Genomic DNA, 17,533 nt, shown 5'->3' with positions numbered 1-17,533 from the left:
CGGTCTGGGTCCCCCCCTCCACTCCTCCTCCCTCCAGAGCCCTCCCGCGCAGGTGCAGACTGAGAGAGGCGAGAGGAACACACAACATCACACACAGAGCACAAAACAAGCCACACTGCACAAACAGGACGGACAGAGCATGCCAGGCTCCCAGCACGGGATCGCAGAGCCTCCCGCGGCTCCCACCCCGGCTTGGCCGCCCCTGGCTGGAGGGGGAGGGGCGAGGGCCACACACTCGCCCTCAGGTGCTCGCGAAGGGGGAAGCACACAATGTGGGGAGGGAGAGGAGGGAGGCCAGGAAGAAAGGGACGGGGTGGGGGGGGCCTGAAAGGAAACCCAGCAAGAGGCCCAGAAGAGGGGGCAGGAAACGAGGGGAGAGGAAGAAGGGAGCCACGAAAAAAGGAGGAAGGCGGGGAGCCCAAGAGGCGAGAGGCAAATCGCCTGGGGCCAGAGAGAAGCCATCCCAGGGGGAGGGCATGGGTCCAAATGCCCCCCACAGCTCCTTCCCACCTTCCCACCACCCTTAACCCTTTTTCCATGGCCAGAACACAGACACACAGGTTTGGGACACATTTAATGGAACACCACCAGCGAGGCAGGACCTTCTTGGGTTTGACCTAAGGCACCAAGCTGGGCCTCCTTCTCCCCCTGCAGAGCTTCCCCCTCCCGCCCCCAGACAAAGGCCGGATTATAGATGCCCAGAGTGAGGGGCAAAGATACACAGGAAGAGCTGGGCATGGAGAGAGCCCAACACTCGCAGAAAGCACCCAGAAAGTGGCCGTGCACTCGCCAACACGCACCCTGCAAACACAGTAGAGCCACTCACAGGGGCACACATGGCTGTACTGAGAGACATTCAGGAACACGCTTATGGAAACACACGGACGTGGGCCAACACATGGACGTACTTGGAGGAAAAACATGGATTTGGAAGGTCATCAGCAGAAACCCAAGGAGGAAACACACATGAGCAAGATCACTTACACACCAAGACCCAAGGACACGTGGGCACACACTCAGGGAAAAGCCCCTGCCCATCCTCAGGGTCCTACACATACATGTGCTCCAAAACACAGTACTATTCACACGGCACGCTCCCTCCCCCTGGGGCCCAAGCATGCCCCCAACACATAGACTGATCACCAAGGCACGCAAGGGGTTCTTCGAATGCTTAGCACATAGTAGGTGCTTCCTGGTCATGGCATGAATGGGCGAGCACGCCCATTGGAAAACCCATATTCCAGAAACACGCTCCTACTTATATATTCCCAGAAGCACACAGGTCCAGAGCCTTGGGAGCAGGGGCACGGGCACCGACATCTATGCCCACAGGGGTCCTTCCCCCTCCAGACTCCCCCCAAACCAAGTCCAACCCCTGGCAAAGATTGGTTCAGAAGGACATAGGCCAGCAGCGGTCCCTTTCCTGGGGGGATTCTCCCAGCTCCTCCTGGCCCCAGCCCCAGCCCTAGGCCATGGAAGTCTGGGAGAGAAGCACTGGAGAGATGGGACATGCTCCTTGTTCTTCCCTGCCCCCAGACTCTGGACTCTATAAACACAGAGAGGCGTAGGGAGTGGGGATCTATTTGTGTCCCAGAGTCCAGACTCCCTTTGGAGAAGGAAAAGTGTTTGTATTCAGAGGGTGGGGGGTGGGCATGGGGATGGTAGATAGTCTGCTGGACCAAGACCAGAGGCTCCAGTTTGAACTCTGATCCTGCTTCTAGTTCTGCTGGCCGTGTGATCTTAGACAAGTCACTCGCCTTCTCCATTTTCTCCTCTACAAAATGAGGAGCTAGGACTAGATGACCTCAAATAGACCTTTCAGATGGACCAATTTAAGAATGGGTTGGAGAAGGGGAATCCAAAGGTATTGGAAAGTTAGGGAGGACAAAAGCAGGGGGTGATGAGGAGACTCCTTACCTGGGGGCATCAAAGCTGTCGTAAGAGCCCACGGTGTAGTGTCGGAAGAGCCTTTTGGCTTTGTCACTTCGACTTTCTGGATGGGGAAGGGTTGGGAGAGAACCTGAATGACTTCCCCAGGTCACCTCCTTCCTTCCCTCACTCCACCCACAATCCCACAGTCTTCTCTCTCTCCCTTTGACAGACTTTCCATCAACAACCCATACCCCCACCCCCCCACCCAGCCAAGGAAATGGAGGTTGTGTTACCTTGCTTTCCCTCCTGGGATCGATTAGCCACCTCCTCTAGGCACTCTGAGGGAAACCAGCCAACTCGGCCTTTGACCTGACCTTCCCAGAAGCCTCCTTCCCCGATGCTGAGCACTGGGTCAGAGAGCAAGACAGGGGAACATATTCAGAGTTTGTTCACCACCTTCCCCCTCTCCAGCAGCTTCCCTCTATCGCCTGCACAGATCTCTCCAGCCCTCCCTCCAATCAATAAGTCCTCAAGTATAGTTAGGCAGGACCCTCTCTGGTCAGCTGTACTGGAATCCTCAGAGGAGATTCCTGGGCAGGTGAGGACCGGATGAGACGGTCGGGGTTTGGAGGATTGTTCACAGTACCAATGGGGCGGCCAAGTTTCTAGTCTTCTCTGGTACTCCAAGGGAGAGGACCTGCTCTTCTCCTTGGAAGGCCACAGACACCCTGCCCTTCCCCTCATTTGGCTCAAAAGCTTATTCCTAAGCAGAGATGTTGGGGGATTCCTTTAATCCCACCTTGAGCTTCTTCTTGCCTCCCTCTCTCCCTCTCTCCTCCTTTCCTTCCTTCTTCCGTCTCTCTCTGTCTTCTCTCTCTTTTATGTCACCTCTTCGGAGCGCTCTCTCCTCATCCCTTTATCTCACAGAATCCTGGCACTTCTGCTTTTGAAGGGCCTTCCAAAGTCCCCTCTACCCTAGGCAGGCAGAAGGTACCTCACCCAGCCTCTACCTGAAGCACTATCTCTGCTGTCCCTGAGAAGCGGTCAAAGACTTCTATTAATGGGGATGGCTCGACCTCCCAAAGCCACCGGCTGGACTTTTGGACAGCTCCGACTATTCAAGCCAGCTAAAGTCTTCCCTCCACCCCCAAGATGTACAAATCAACGGTCTCCTCCTCCTCCTCCTCCTCCTCCTCCTCGAGCCTTCCAAATATTTGGAGACAGTGGTCTAGTCCTAGCCCGGCCCTCAATAAGATCTTGTCTCTTCCAGCAGGAGCACCCCCAGCTGACGAAGAAATCCTTATATAGCAAGCTCTCGAGTCCCTGCTCTCTTCATCCCACATGCACACACCTCTTCTCCCCACTGCTGATATTTTTTCAACTTTGGTCAAGGAGTTCTCCCATGACCCCCAGCTCGGGTTTTGAAAAGGAAAGCGAGTCCTGCTCCCTCCTCTCCCATTAGTCTCCCACACACACAACTGGATGCAATTTTTCAGGCCTGTGAACCCCTAGAGAGGGGTCCAGGGAAGCGGAAATAAGGACAAAATGTTTCCCAAGTGCTCAGAAATAGTGGCTTGAACCTACAGAAAATCATGCTGTGTAAGCGGCCTCCATGTTGCTTCATCAGATAAGGAAGGTTCCATTATACCCCCCCCCATCGTGGAATCCTAGTGTCTGTGAGCATCTCAACCCACAGAGAGGTTCTCTAACCTAGGCGGAAACTCCAAGGCCGTGTATGGGCATCCCAGAAGCCATTTTGTGCACTTTGGAGAGGCTTCTGGGGGCACCTGAGCCAAATGGTGCCCCAAATCAAGTCTCATTCCTTACCCACGTAACCACCTTTCACATGCTCATCCCCCTCTTCCTGCTTCTCCTTTCCAGCCCCCCCACCATGTTCCTTCAGCCCAGGTCCCTCACTGGCTTCTCTTCTAGCCCCGTCTGTCCATCTTTTTCATGAGAAACACACAAGAAATGTGACCAAATGCTTTGCTGAAACAAATAAACAACAGTCAAAACACTAAAGCATTCAATGGGAAAGCAAGCGTTCCATAGGTGTCACCGCTTCCCCTGGAGCCATTCATTCCACCAACTTTTGTTATGGGCCTACTGTGTGCGTAGCTCTGTGGTAGGTGCAGGGGCTGCCAAAGTAAACAGTGGCACCCATCCCTCTCAGAGAGCTGGTATTCTCCTGAGGTTGGGCAGTGGAGCGGGCTGGGCACGATAGGGCAAAGGAGAGATCCATCCAGAGTGCTCAAGGGCAACTTGGAGTTTTCATTTTGAGGGGAGATCAGGAAGGGCTTCCGGGTGGCAGCTGAGCTGAGTTTTGAAGGAAGAGAAGAATTCTGAAAGATGGGGACTACCAGTCATCCTCCTCTGGCATGGTCGTAAAGTCTCCTTCCTGCCTCAAGTTCCCTTTCTGTAGAGGAGCTCTCATTTGTCCATGTCCTTCCTCAAAGATGGCACCCAGAATTAAACCCAGAATCCTAGACAGTCTGACAAGGGAAGAATATAGTGGGATTAAAAGAGGCCTCTCATTCCCGTCGCCATTCTGGACATGATCTGGGCATTCTGGACAATGCTATCTAAAGTCATTGGTCCATTATTACACCCAATTCATTTAGAGCTGGCAGCAGTGGGCAGCCATGTGGCATAGTGGATAGAGCACTGGGTTGGGATGAGGAACACTCATTTTCATGAGTTTAAATCTGGCCTCAGACACTTACTAGCTTTATGACCCTGGACAAGTCACTTAACCTTGTTTGCCTCAGTTTCCTCATCTGCAAAATGAGCTGGCACTGGAAATGGCAAACCATTCCAGGATCTTTGCCAGGAAAACCTTAAGCAGGGTATTAGAGTCAAGACAGGCCTGAAACATCTCAACCAAAGTCTTCTAAGATCTTCAGGGTCTTTTGACACCAACTTGTGGACTTGCCTCTTTGGGCCTGTTGCTGGGATGCCACACCACTAATGGTCTGTCCCACCCAGAATGCCTTCAGGAGTGGCAACAGTGTACATTTACACCTTCATTTCCATTTCCATAGCACCACAAAGCTCACTTTTCTTCTGACAACTCTGCGAGCCAAATTATGTGAGTATCATCCCCCCATTTTCCTGATTAGGAGACTGAGAGCTAAGGTCTCTGCCTGCCTGGTGTCACACAACTAGTATGTGCCAAAGACAGGAGGAAACTAAGACCAAGAGAGGTTCATCAACTTGCCTCAGGTCATGCCTAAGAAATGGCATTTGGTGTGCCAGACTTTCCTTATTCTTTGCTGCCAGCGAAGGCTTTCTGAGGAAGATGAAAGGTGAGGAAGGGATAAAGCTGGGTGACAGAAACAAAGGATGAAATTCAAAGTTGTAGAAAAGGTTCCAATGAGCAGTGGAAGGAAGAGGGAACTTCCTGAACCAGTGAAGTCACAGGCCCGCTCCTACGGCACCCATCCATTAATTCAAGTTTTAGAAAAAGTGGCAGTGCCAGCTTGGACAGCCCAGCAGCCCTCAGGCCTCTCTCCACTGGGTCCTTTGCCTCTCTGCCACCTTGTCCAAGGAGGAATAAGAAGATGAAGAGAAGGAGGATGCAGACTATGAGGAGGAGGAGAAAGAGGAGAAGAAACCCAGCTGACCAACCTTTAGCTAACAACATACAAGGACAGAAACCCTTGATGGCCATGATCTCCTTTCAGCCTCCCAAGAGCCCTCTGACATTGGTTGCCCAAAGATTACCAACCCCATTTCACAGACAAAGAGGCAGCCACACAGCAGTTTAAGTCATTTGTTCGTGGTCACATGGAAAGTTGGGAATTGGGATTGGAAACCTGGTCTTTTGGCACCTTCCACACTCCACAGCTACCTTCCCCTCCTCCTCCTCTCTCTCAAACTTCAAAACAAGTTGCCGATGCCTCTCAGGGAAGCCTTCCTTGACCGACCAGCCCTCAGGGATCTCTCCCTTTGACTCAGAACACTTACTGCACACTTCTTCCACAATGCCTTCAAGCATCAGGTTCCTTAGTAGTCTTGACGATTGACCGCCATTTTCTTCTCAGCCATGAGTCATGGCCCAACTCCACTTGGTGTTATTTTTCTAATGTGTAATTCTTCAATGACGAGAAGAGCTGTGACGGCATCCTTGAAGGTCTCGCTTCTGCCCACAGAACACCACCAGTGCCCACCTTCTTACTCTGCTGGATTCGCATCCAGACTGCTGCATAAGCTTCCGCCGAGTTTGAGCTCAGAGGAGTGGAGGTCTTCCTCCAATGACCGTACTACACGATTGGGCTTTTTTCCTTCCGGGCCTTGAAGACTGGGGAGTATGGAGTGGTCAGGGAGGCCTAGCTGAGCCTTTCCAAGGCTGCTCATCCACTTTGGGTGGTTATCTCTCACCCAACTCTCATCTGTGGCTCCATGAACCTAGAGCAGAGCAGTGGCCGCGGCCAGGTAAGACTGTCTCAGCAGACGGGCTAAACCGGGCCGAAGGTAACAGAAGTCTCAAACCCACCAGTAACTGAGGGAGAACGCAAAGGCTTCCCCCAGCAGAATGGGCAAACCAGAACCATTTGTTCCAGCGGCCGTGAAGGTGGCTGAAGCAGGTGCCCTGAAGCCCTCAGAGCCTGGTCAGACATGGAAGGCTCCACAATCGTCCTTTGATCGCAGGCCATCAGCAGTCATCCTGACTTTGGCCTAGCCACTGGACTTCCATGATTCTGGAGGAGAGACAGAGGCTGACAACTGGGAGAGACTCTACTTTGCTTCAAGCCGATTCTCTCAAAAGTCAAGATGTCGCCTGTCATCGGTCCTCTTCAAAACCAAGGATTAGGGATGGTGGGAAACTGATGAGTGTCCCCCTTTGGCCAAAGTGCCTCTACTCCCACCTCGATCTCTATTCGGACTTCTACTCAAGTCCCCTGCAGGGCTCCCAATTGCCTACAAAATCCATTTCCTTAACCTGACATTCAGGGCTCTCCATAAGTACGCTGTCCCTGCCCTGTCTTTACACAGGCCGTCACGTGCCCCATCGGGCAGCAGACCTGGGGTGGTTGCCATCCCTCAAACAATCCTAGAACTTCTCATCTTCCAGAATGTGGTTTATCCTCTTCCCTCAACTCCAATGGCTTCCCTGCCTTCCTTCCATCTGCTGAGACCTTTGGAGCTCACTCCCAGTCCCAATCCCTCCTTTCCTCCACTATGGCATTTAACCCCTTGTTGACACTTCTTGGTATATCGTTGGCCTCTCAGGGAAGACTTCCTTGACCAGCTGGGTCCATAGGATTCATGTCAGCATCTGTGCTGAGTCCCTTGTCATACTGTGAGCAAGCCCTGGAGGGCAGGGACGAGGCCACCTCTGTTTATTCTACAGTTTGGTAAATATTTGCAGGATTTCCTGGAATTAGAGTGGAACTGTGGCATCACAGAAAGAGGGCTGTATGGGAGCAGGGAAGCCCCGACAATTACTTGGCCAAGACGGTTCCTTTCTCTGTTTCCTCATCTGTAAAATGGGGAGATGGCTTTGGCCCTCCCTACCTCATACAGCTGCTACAGATAGCAGTTATTGTGGTTATTTGTTTCAACATCTGTATTCATCTGGCATCTCTCCTGAACATCTGTGCTGGTGGGAGAGGGAGCCCACTGAAGGCCCTGGCAGCTCCCTGAGGGCAGGAACCGCTTCCCTCTGCCCAACGAGTAGATCAGGGATGCTCTCATCCAGGTAGGGCCTGGCTCTACCAATATACATCCGGTTGGTGCCCTCCACCCTGCCAGTCTGGCTCTCAGATAACAGTCCTATGATTGGTCCCTGGACTCTCCAGCTAGCCAGAGCCTGCCAGATCTCTGCTGCCCTTGGTTGGTGAGCACTAGCCACCTTCCCGTGGCAGTGACACATCCAAGATTCCATTCCCTTCAGACCCCAGAGCCCTGCCTGGGCAGCCCCACTGCCTGCACTTAAAAGCCCTGCGGTGTGCCCTTGGGCAAGTCCTTTAACCTCTATTTCCCCCTCGGGTAAAACTCCTTAGGACCTGTCTGATCCCTTAAGGGCAGGTTCCCAATAGCTTTGGTTCCAGATGCCATTCAATCTTCTGTGTGTTTGTATCATTTTACATGCATGTCCTGTCTCCCCAGCTAGACGAAAGTTCCCGAAGTGGGGGCCATGCTTGCTTATCTGCATCCTCGGGGCCCTTGCGCATAGTAGGCACTCCAAAAATACTTGGGAGATGATTCCCCCACCCCGACGTGCCAACCAACCCCATCCCGCCTCCCCAGCCCCTGTTACCTTTGATCTTCTCTCCCTTGCTCAGGGAGATCTCTCCCTCGCCCTGGGCCTGGTATGGCTTCACGGCCATGAAGGAGCGTCCTGGTACTGCTGTGTAGAGCTTCCGTCGCCGTCCCCGGCTTCCCAGGGAGCCCCCAGGGCCCCCGGATCCCCCTGTGCCCCCAGATGGCCCCTCTCTGGGTGTCCCACTGGAACTGGGATATATATAAGGAGTGTTGAGGGAAAGGTAATGTGCAGAGGGGCACCAAGGGGTAAGGGAGGGGGAGGGAGGGGGCTTGGGACACCTTGAGTGGAAGGACCTTTGGTAGGAACTCTAATGGGAAGGGAACAGAGAGTCAGGGAGGGGCAGTCAGGGACTTCTGTCTGTCTCCATAGATACTCCCACCCCAAGGCACCAATATCTCCCTTTGGGGTCTTTTTTCATAGAATTTCCTCATACTCGCACACTCTGGCCATGTCCCTACCCTGCTCAGGAAACATCCGTGGCTCCCTACAGCCCCCCAAAACAAGCCCAGATGCCTTTGTTTGGTACTTGTGGGCTTCTACAGAATGGCCTATCCTGCCCTCTTAGAAATCGCAGAATATCAGAGCTGAAGGAGACTCGAGGGACCAGCCTGATCCTCCCCAAGCTGCAGACCTCATCTAAAGCATCTTGCACACATGGGCAGGCATCCAGACCCGCAAGGATGGAGAACTGGCTCCTCTGAGCACCCCGTTCCCACTTCGGGCCAAGTCTATTTCTAGGAAGTTGCTGGTTTGTTTTTAATATTAAACTCAACTCCACCTCCCTTAAACTTGCTATCCTCACTCCTGCTTCTCTTCTCCGATGAATGAGCAAGCCCTGTCCTACAAGACAACCCCTGAGGAAGTGGAGACCAGTGAGTCTGCACCCCAGGGCTTCCTTTAGCAGACCCTCAGCAGCCATGGTTTGGAGCTCCTTCTTTCCCTCCCAGTGACCACCAGTCACCATCCCCTAGATGGTTCCCAGTTGTCAAGGGTCTTCCTAGTCCTGAACCAAGTGGCTAGTGTAGTACTCTAGGGCAGGAGACTTCAGACGGTCCCCCCTTCATTCTGAACACAACTTCTCATCAGACAGCCAAAAGAGGAATTTGCTTCTGGGGTTCCTATTGAGCTTGTAGCCCATTGAGACCCCCAAGCATTTCTTCTTCTGAAGTAGAGTCCTGCCACACCTCCCCTGTCCTGTCTTTGGGCAGTTTGCTTCTTGAGTCCCAGGAGTATAGTTTTATACTTATTCCTATTCGCTTCCAGCTTAAAATCATCGATCCAGTAGCCTGTGGTTCTAGCCTGCCGAGATCTCCTCCAGCCTAGTAACTGTCCTTCCCAGCTCTTTGACATTTCTGCCTCGGAGAAGCACACTGTCTACATGCTGAACAAAATGGGGCCCCGGGGAAAGAGACCTATGGCACTCTAGTGGAGACCTCTTGCCAGGTGCCATGGATCCTTAGACAGTTCCCCTCCCTCTTCCTAGGCTTACTCTAAGGAAGTGCCTCCTTTCTAAGGCTGGGCAGAGGGCTCTACACATAGCATATGTTCAGTGAGTACTTGGAAAGAAGTGGAGGCAGTGAAGGGGTCCAGAAAAGCAATCTGGGCATCTGGGGAGTTGGCCATGCCTAGGATTCTGTGATAAGGAGGGAGCAAGTTAGGGACGGGATGAAACAGGAGTGATTTGGGGGACAGAGGCTGGAAGTTAGCAATAATACGAGTTTCTCCAGGAAAGCAAGGTAAGGGAGAGCTGGAGGTTTCCCTAACCATCCAGGAAAAGGGAAGGAGTTGGACTAGGAAAAACCCAGGGGTAAGGGACCCATGGAAGTCCATGAGGAAGGGGCTGGGGGAATCTATGGAGGATAAACAATTTGTGGAGATCTGGGGGGAGGGAGAGTGGATTGTGGGGAGGATGGATGGGAAGGTTAGAGGCTGGTCTGGCCTCCATTGGGGAGAAGAGACAAGGATACTGGGGACAGTCATGGGAAAAGAGGAATAGGGAGATTTCCTATTCAAGAGGAAGTGGGAAGGAAGAGGGATGTACATGGGAGTTGGGAAGGGGTGCTTTCCTGGATGTCCATAGGAAAGGGGAGTATGGAGAATGAGGGAAGGGGGAAGGAGGGCTTTGGGAACAGGGAGAGGGGTGAAGATCAGCAGTTCCTATCAGGAAAGGGAATGTTGGGAGTGGGAGAAGAGGCTAGGGGAGGTGGAGATTTACCTGAATGTTCATGGGGAAAGAAAGTGTGGTTGTGGGAAGAGTGGTGGAGTATCAGGGGCTTTCTTGGCCAACTGGGGAAAAGAAGGGTTCCCCCATTGGAGGAGAGGGATTAGGGTCTTCTTGGCCATTCATGAGGAAGGAGGGATTGGGAAAAGGAAAAAGGATTTGGGGGATATCAGTAGTTCCCCCTACCTGGGCCGTCCCCGGGGTTGCCTCCTTGCCTCCTCTGGGTGCCTCCCTCGGGAAGGGGAGCGGGCCCGGGCACCCCGAGGGCTGCTGGCACTCCTCAAGGTGCCAGTGCTGAGTTTGGTGCCTGGGGTAGAGGGGGTAGTCGGAGCTGGGGCCGCTGGGGCAGGGCCAGGGGGCCCAGAGGGTGAAAACACCATCCAATCAGGCAGTGCCATGCTGGTGTCGCTGTTAGCACGGAGCAGCATCGGGGGTACTGTCAGCCCTGTGCTTGGTGGACCCCCCCTCCGCCGGGCTGCATACTTGGGGGACTCCTGGAAGGGGACTAGTAGGGTGGGTTAAAGAGGGAGAGAGATTTGGGGAGAGACGAGGATTGGTGAAGATGGTGGGGGAAAGAAGAGAGACCAAAAAGAGGAGATGAGAGGGGAAAGGGAAGAGAGAGGAGATGGGGGAAAGGGAGATGGAGGAGAGAGGAAATTAGGAAACGGGAGATCAAAGAGAGGACAGGAGATGAGATGAAGGAGGGAGAAGATGGGTAGATGTGTGAGAAAGGAAGCAATGGGGAGAAAATGATGTTGGGAAGATAGAGAAAGGGATGAGAGAAAAGAGGGAGGGAAATGAAGAAAGGAGAAAATGGAGATAAGGAGAGATAAGAAAGGGGGACGTGGGTAAGTGAAAAGGACGTGGGGGAAAGCAGCAAGGTGAGAGAAAAAGCAATGAGGAAGAACAGCAAGGTGAGCGTAGAGATAGATGAGTTTGAGGTGGAAATGAAGAGACATGGATGAGGGAGTTGAAAAGAGATGGGGAAAGAGACATAAGAGAGGAGAGGAAGGGAGGAACAAATCAAGGATGGAAGAGTGGGGAAAGAGATGACGGAGGAAAAGAGGGATGTGAAAATATAAAGAAAGAGAGAGTTGGAAAGAAATTAGAGAGAAGGTAGATAGGGATAAGGAAAAGGAAGGTGAAGAGGGACACAGATAAAAGAGGGAAAATATGAAAAGAAAATTAGGAGGGAAAGAGGGGAAAGGAAAGCAGGATGGTAAGAGTGGAAAGGTGGAGAAATGAAAAGATGTGAGGAAGTTGTTTGTGGGGGAGATAGAAGCAGAGATGGGAGGGAGGGAGGGGAAAAGGAGGAGTTGAGCATGGGTAAGGGCAAACACAGCCCACCCCCAGTGCCCAGAACTCTCCCTCAGCCCTGTATCCCTCCATCACCCTACCCCTAAAATCAGATGCCATCCAGTTCCACACAGGTTCCATCCAGTCTGGCCACCCCCCACCGACCCAAGCTCCAGCTCCCGCTTCACTCACCCACATCCTGGTCCCGATGGTTTCGGATCAGCTCCCCCAGCTCAAAGTTGCCAGCTATTACAGCCACCTGGCCCAGATGGGGACAGAGAAGAGAGGAGGTGACCCCAGGGGCCAGGTAAGAACAATCATGGCAGCAAGCCTAGCTCTGTCCTGCTCCCCAAAACTTTGCTAATGAGACGTGGTCCTCTAGGAGCACCCTCAAGCTCTTCCCAGGTCTCTCTTCTCCCTTTCTTCAGCCCCTTCCACATCACCCCCATTCTCCAACCACCCCTCTCCCTAAATGCCCCCTTCTGCTCTCACTCCTCTCCTTTATTTCCCCGTCTTCCGCCCACTACCCTGGCTTCCCCTAGTACTCTTCGCCCTTCTTGTCCCTTCCAACTCATTATCCTTCCCTACCTTCTCCAGTGCCTCCTCCAGTGCTGCCTTCTCCTCTCATCCCTCTTCTTCCTCAATCCTCCCACCTCTTGTTCTCCTTTCTGTTGTGGCCTTGACCTCCCTCCCTGTTCCTTCAATCATTTCTCTCTCTACTAAGTCCTCCTTCTCTCTTCTCTGGTCAAGCTCTCGCTACTGTCTTTCGCTCATTCTTCTATTTCTCCTCTACCATATGCAATCCAGTGACATCGCCTTTCTTGCTGTTCCTTGAAGATGATGCTCCATGCATTTTCTCTGGCCATCCCCCTCCTCAGTGCTCTCCCTCCTCATCTCTGCCTCCTCCCTTCCCTGACTTCCTTCCAATCTCAGCTAAACCCCACCTTCTGGGAGAAGTCTCCAGCCCCCTTTCTACTAAGGTCTTCTCTCCGCGGATGAGCTGTAAGTTATCTCACACGTGCCTGGTTTGGGCATGGTGCTTTGCATGTCGTTTCTGTGACCAAACTCCTTGCCAGAGGCTACCTTTTGACTTCCTTTGCATCGTCCTTAGCACTAGCAGACTCCCCGACACAGTCTACGCTTCATACTCATCGACTTGTTGGCCATCTCCCTATCATCCCTCCTCCTAACTTCCTTCTATCTCTCCTCTCCATTCTTCCCACCACCCCTATCCCCATCCCCCCTTCCATCTTTGCCATCCCCTGACTTTTCCTAGCCCCTCTTTCATCTCCGCCATCTTCTTGTCTTATATGTCTCCAATATCCCTCTCCCAACTCTTCCAATTTCCCTTTTCTCCTGCTAAGCTCTTGTTACTTGCACATCTCCTGTTTTCTTTTATCCATCTCTCGCCCTCCCTTCCTCCTTCCCTCCTTTCCTTCCTCCTTTTCTGGCTTCCTTCCTTCTTCCCTCCCTCCCTCCCTCCCTTCCTTCCTATGTCTCTCCCTCCCTTTCTTCCTCCTTTCTTCCTCCCTCCTTTTCTGCCTCTCTTCCCTCCCTTCCTCTCTCCCTCCCTCCCTTCCTTCCTCTCTCCCCTCCCTCCCTTCCTTCCTCTCTCCCTCCCTCCCTTTCTCCTTCCCTTCCTTTCCTCCCTCCCTTCCTTCCTTCTTCCCTCTCTCTCTCCTCTCCCTTCCTGTCCTCACCTCACCTCTGCCCCAACGTCTCCAGGGTCCCTTACCTGGAAAGGCGTCTGCCCGTTGTTGTTCTTCACCTCCTTGTTGGCCCCCCGGTAGAGGAGGATGCGGGCGCATGTCTCCTGCAGGCAGGGGGGGGGGAGAGGTTCAGGGTTAAGGGCAGACCAGGGTAGGAAAACAGACCCCAGGCAGATCTGGGGCATCCCAAAGGGAGTGGTACGGTGTGAAGGATGGGGAAGGGGGTGGACATGAGAAGATCAGAACCAATTCACGGGGCTGAAGGCTGGGGGGATCCCGTGTTGCACCCAGCCAAGATGGGGGCCATCCCTCGACCCTCAGCCTGCTGCATCTCCACCATGAAAGATGCCCTCTCAAACCCGCTCCCTCCCTCTGGCCTCTTGGTCCGGCTTCATCCATGTAACGAACACTCATTAAGACTAAGCCAGGCCCGCGGTAGACCCTGGGGGGGGGGCGGGATGGGGATCCTTTGGGTCCTGGCGTTGCCCTCGAGGAGCTTCCAGTCCAGTGGTGAAGCCTAGCCAGGGCCCTGGAAGTGCCCGGTCAGTGGGGGCCAATGGGGGGGGCCGAGTGTCTTTCTGGGCTGGTTCTCTGTACCCCCAAAGACCCCGCAGGGTGCCCTTGAGAAGGGTCTGCTGCCTGCCTGCCAGCCCCTCCCCAGGAGAATCTGGCAGGGCCAGGGGAGCCTTCGAGAATCTCTACCCACAGGTTCTGGATTCAAGTCCAGACACACAAGACGCCTCCCGGCCTCTCCATGAGTCAGCCTGGGCTCCCCAGCCTTCGAGTAGAGGTTCAGGCATGGACCAGGGCCCAGCCCAGCCAGGGGTCGGCTCCCTCGACGGTGGAAGGCCAGGAGGCTCTCAAAGGCAACGGAGGCAGACCTGAGAGCGAGGCACGCTGGGAGAGAATCTCTCCTGCCAACACAGCCCCCGGATGGGCCCAGGCCATGGCTCAGAGAGGCTCCTGCACCGCCGCAGGCAGCTCAGGGAACCGTCTCTGGCGTCCGTCCAGGAAAGCTCCTCCTCCTTCCCCAGGAGACTCTGCGCTCCTCCACAGCGGACTTGGGCTCCGTCCAGGGGGATGCACGGCTTCCTGGGAGGCCCTTAGCGGCCAGCCTTCGGAGGCTGAAGAGAGCCCGGAGAGGGCCCCGGGGCTGGCTTCCTGGAGGTGTTCGCCTCCAAACGGAGCCTCGAAGGGTGACACCAACAATGGCAGGAATGACAGGAGCGGCACCGACCGAGTGTCCCAAAGTCTTAGTGCAGCCGGAATCCCGGAGAGATGAAGAGCCCGGTAAGACCCGGGGCCAGCCTGCACCATCTCTCGCCTCAGCTTTATTGAGGCTCTGAGGGCGGCCTCGCGAGCCCCGATAGCCGACGCTGTGCCCCGTTTTACAGCTGAGGTGACGGAGGACGAGAGACACGAGGCCCCGGCTCTCTGGGGATGGGGAGAGGGCAGAGGCAGCTGGGGGGCTTGGCAGATGGAGAGCCAGACACGGAAGGTCCTGGGTTCAAATCCTGGCCAAGTCACTGGCTAACCCTTCTGGCTCTTCTGCCTCGGCAGTGATCGGCAGGCCTGAGTCTGAGCGGGAAGTGCAGGGAGAGAGATGGAGAGCATTCCAGGCAGCGGTTCCTCCCGTGCCCGAAGGAGGCAGAGGAGCAGCCCCGGGCAGGCTCGTGGAGTCCGGCTGGGGAGCCCCAGGAGCAAGATGGCGGCCTGCCCTTCCCGAGGGGAGTCTGGGGGCAGAGGAGAGAGGCTCGGCCGGGCGGAGTCGCCGGGGGTCAGGCCTCTCGGGGAGCGCCAGCCCCACTGTTCAAGGCTCAGCTTGGGCCAGTTTCCATTCGTCTTCAAGATGGCGCCCGACGGCCCGGGCAGGAACCCCGTCCGGGGAAAGGCGCCAGCCTGAGCGGAACCCCGAGACTCCGGTGCTTCTGAGCCCCAGCAGGTTGTGCTTGACCCCAAGACTGACTTTGGAAGGAGAGCTCCTCCCTTCTCCCAGGGCAGCCACCAGGGCGCATCCCAGATTCCCCAGCAGGCCCCCAGCCAGAGCCCCAGACCGGAGGTGGCATCGCCTCTCGGATTTACCAAAGCAGCCGAAGTGACGGGCCGCCGGGCAGCTCTCTGAGCCTCCACCCGAGGCCAGACCTTCCTCGGCTTCCATCCAGCCCGAGCTCACGGCCTCCGCCCAAGACCTCCATCCACTCGGGGTCCTCCCCGGCTCCCAGCCTGCGGCTCTGCCCCTCCTCCACCACCAGGAATCCCCGGCTGCTTCCCCAGAGGCTTCGTTCCCATCCCCAGCATCCCCTCCGGCTGTTAATGACTTGCCCAGGGTCACCCAGCTACTAATGGCTGCCCTGAAACGAGAGGTGCTGGGGGGCTCTCTTGGGCTCTCTCTCGTGCACTTTCTCGGGCTCTCACGGGTTCTCTTGGGTTCTCTCAGGGGCTCTCACGGGTTCCCTTGAGCTCTCTTGGGGTCTCTCCAGCTCCCTCTTGGGCTCTCTTGGGCTCTCTCTCATGCACTTTGGGCTCTCGCAGATTCTCATGGGTTCTTTCAGGGGCTCTCTTGGGGTCTCTCCAGCTCCCTCTTGGGTTATCAAGGGTTCTCTTAAGCTGTCTCTGGCTCTCTCAGGGTCTCTTTCAGACTTTCTCTGGCTCTCTTGGGTTCTCTCACACGCTTTCTCCGGCTTTCATTGATTCTCACGGTTGCTCTCTTGGGTTCTCTTGGGCTCTCTCTCATGCACTTTCTTGGGCTCTCGCAGATTCTCATGGGTTCTCTCAGGGGCTCTCTTGGGGTCTCTCCAGCTCCCTCTTGGGTTATCAAGGGTTCTCTTAAGCTGTCTCTGGCTCTCTCAGGGGCTCTTTCAGACTTTCTCTGGCTCTCTTGGGTTCTCTTGAGCTCTCTCCAGCTCTCTCATTGGCTCTCTCGGGCTCTCTTTTGGGCCCTCACGGGCTCTCTCTGCAGACTGAGGTCAGGAATCGAGGTCAGCCTCAGGACCTCAGACTCTCTTCTTGGCCTCTTCCCTTCGGTGCCTTCTCTGCTCCGGCTCTCCCAGATGACACCCATCAGCTGCTCGGGAGCACATCTGGGCTTCTTCCCTCCCTCATTTTTCATCTGGGACAGCAGGTAGAACCAAAACGATCTCAAGAGGGTGAACAATGGAATGGGCTTATTGGAATGACATTCAAGGCTCCCTCCGACGATAAATATCAGTTTGACCCAGAATGCAGCACAGAGAGGACGGAAGCCTCCACAGAGGGCCTGCTGTGTGCCAGGCACTGTGCTTTACAGATATGATTTCGTTTTAGCCTTATAACAACCCTGGGGAAACGCAGGCAGGCAGGCGGCTGTTAATGACTTGCCCAGGGTCACCCAGCTACTAAGCATGGGAGGCAGAATTTGAATTCTGGCCTCCTTGACTCCCCGTTCTGGGCTTTAACCACTGCACCGCCAGCTGCCTCGACAGGACACAAGGTTCCTTCCGTGTGAAAAAGATCTGAGGAGTTAAGCAGACCCCAAGCTCCATCTGACCTTGATCTCAGGCACGTAAACAGAACCGGCATGGAGATGGGGGGGGCTGCTCTGGCCAGACCTGGGGGAAGTCATGGGGGACGATGGCCGGGGACCAGGGCGGGACCGCGGAGGGCAGCGGCAGGCCCTTAGAAGGCACCGGTGGGGAGAAGGGACGGACACGAGGGAGCCCTCGCTAATGGCTGCTGGGGGGAGGGGAGGGGGAGGCGGGTGATGAGCTTCCCGACGCCGGAGGTATGTAAGAGCAGCCAGATGCTCTCGGCCGGGCGGCCTAGATCCCCCGCTCCCTCCGCGGGAGGGATTCTGGGACACGGCGCGTGCCTACGCCCCGGGGAGGGGATGTAGCCGAAGCGCTGCCCGGGGCAGGGTTAACCCTTCGGCGCACTCCCGCCCCGCCCGGGGAAGTGAAAGGCCGGCCCCGCGGGCACAGCCTGGCAGGCCTGGGGGCGGAGGGGCGGCGGGGCGGGCCAGACCTTGTTGTAGAGGGCGCAGATGTGGAGGGCCGTGTTCCCCGACGCGTTCTGGGCGCCCGGCTCGGCTCCGTAGAACAGCAGGTGTTCCAGGTGTTGGGAGTTCCCCCTCTGGCAGGCCTGCGGAGGGAACGGGAGTGAGGGCCCCCCGCGGCCCCCGGCGCCCGCCCG

General features: G+C 55.3%; 1 protein-coding gene across 1 annotated transcript in view; it reads right to left on the bottom strand.

The window, feature by feature from the left end:
* Positions 1 to 17,527, bottom strand: part of SHANK1 (SH3 and multiple ankyrin repeat domains 1) — a gene marked incomplete at its 5' end in the record, with an annotated part of 55,296 nt that extends 37,769 nt beyond the window's left edge. The window contains 7 exon segments of the mRNA XM_044666660.1: positions 1,911 to 1,993; positions 2,166 to 2,279; positions 8,135 to 8,328; positions 10,548 to 10,866; positions 11,850 to 11,916; positions 13,393 to 13,470; positions 17,366 to 17,527. Coding sequence (XP_044522595.1) covers positions 1,911 to 1,993; positions 2,166 to 2,279; positions 8,135 to 8,328; positions 10,548 to 10,866; positions 11,850 to 11,916; positions 13,393 to 13,470; positions 17,366 to 17,527 — 1,017 coding nt within the window.
* Between the last annotated feature and the right edge of the window lie 6 nt (positions 17,528 to 17,533).

This window comes from Gracilinanus agilis, chromosome 3, assembly GCF_016433145.1.
Source record: "Gracilinanus agilis isolate LMUSP501 chromosome 3, AgileGrace, whole genome shotgun sequence".
In the NCBI taxonomy this organism is placed as follows: Eukaryota; Metazoa; Chordata; class Mammalia; order Didelphimorphia; family Didelphidae; genus Gracilinanus; species Gracilinanus agilis.
This window is presented reverse-complemented; position numbering and strand designations above follow the sequence as displayed.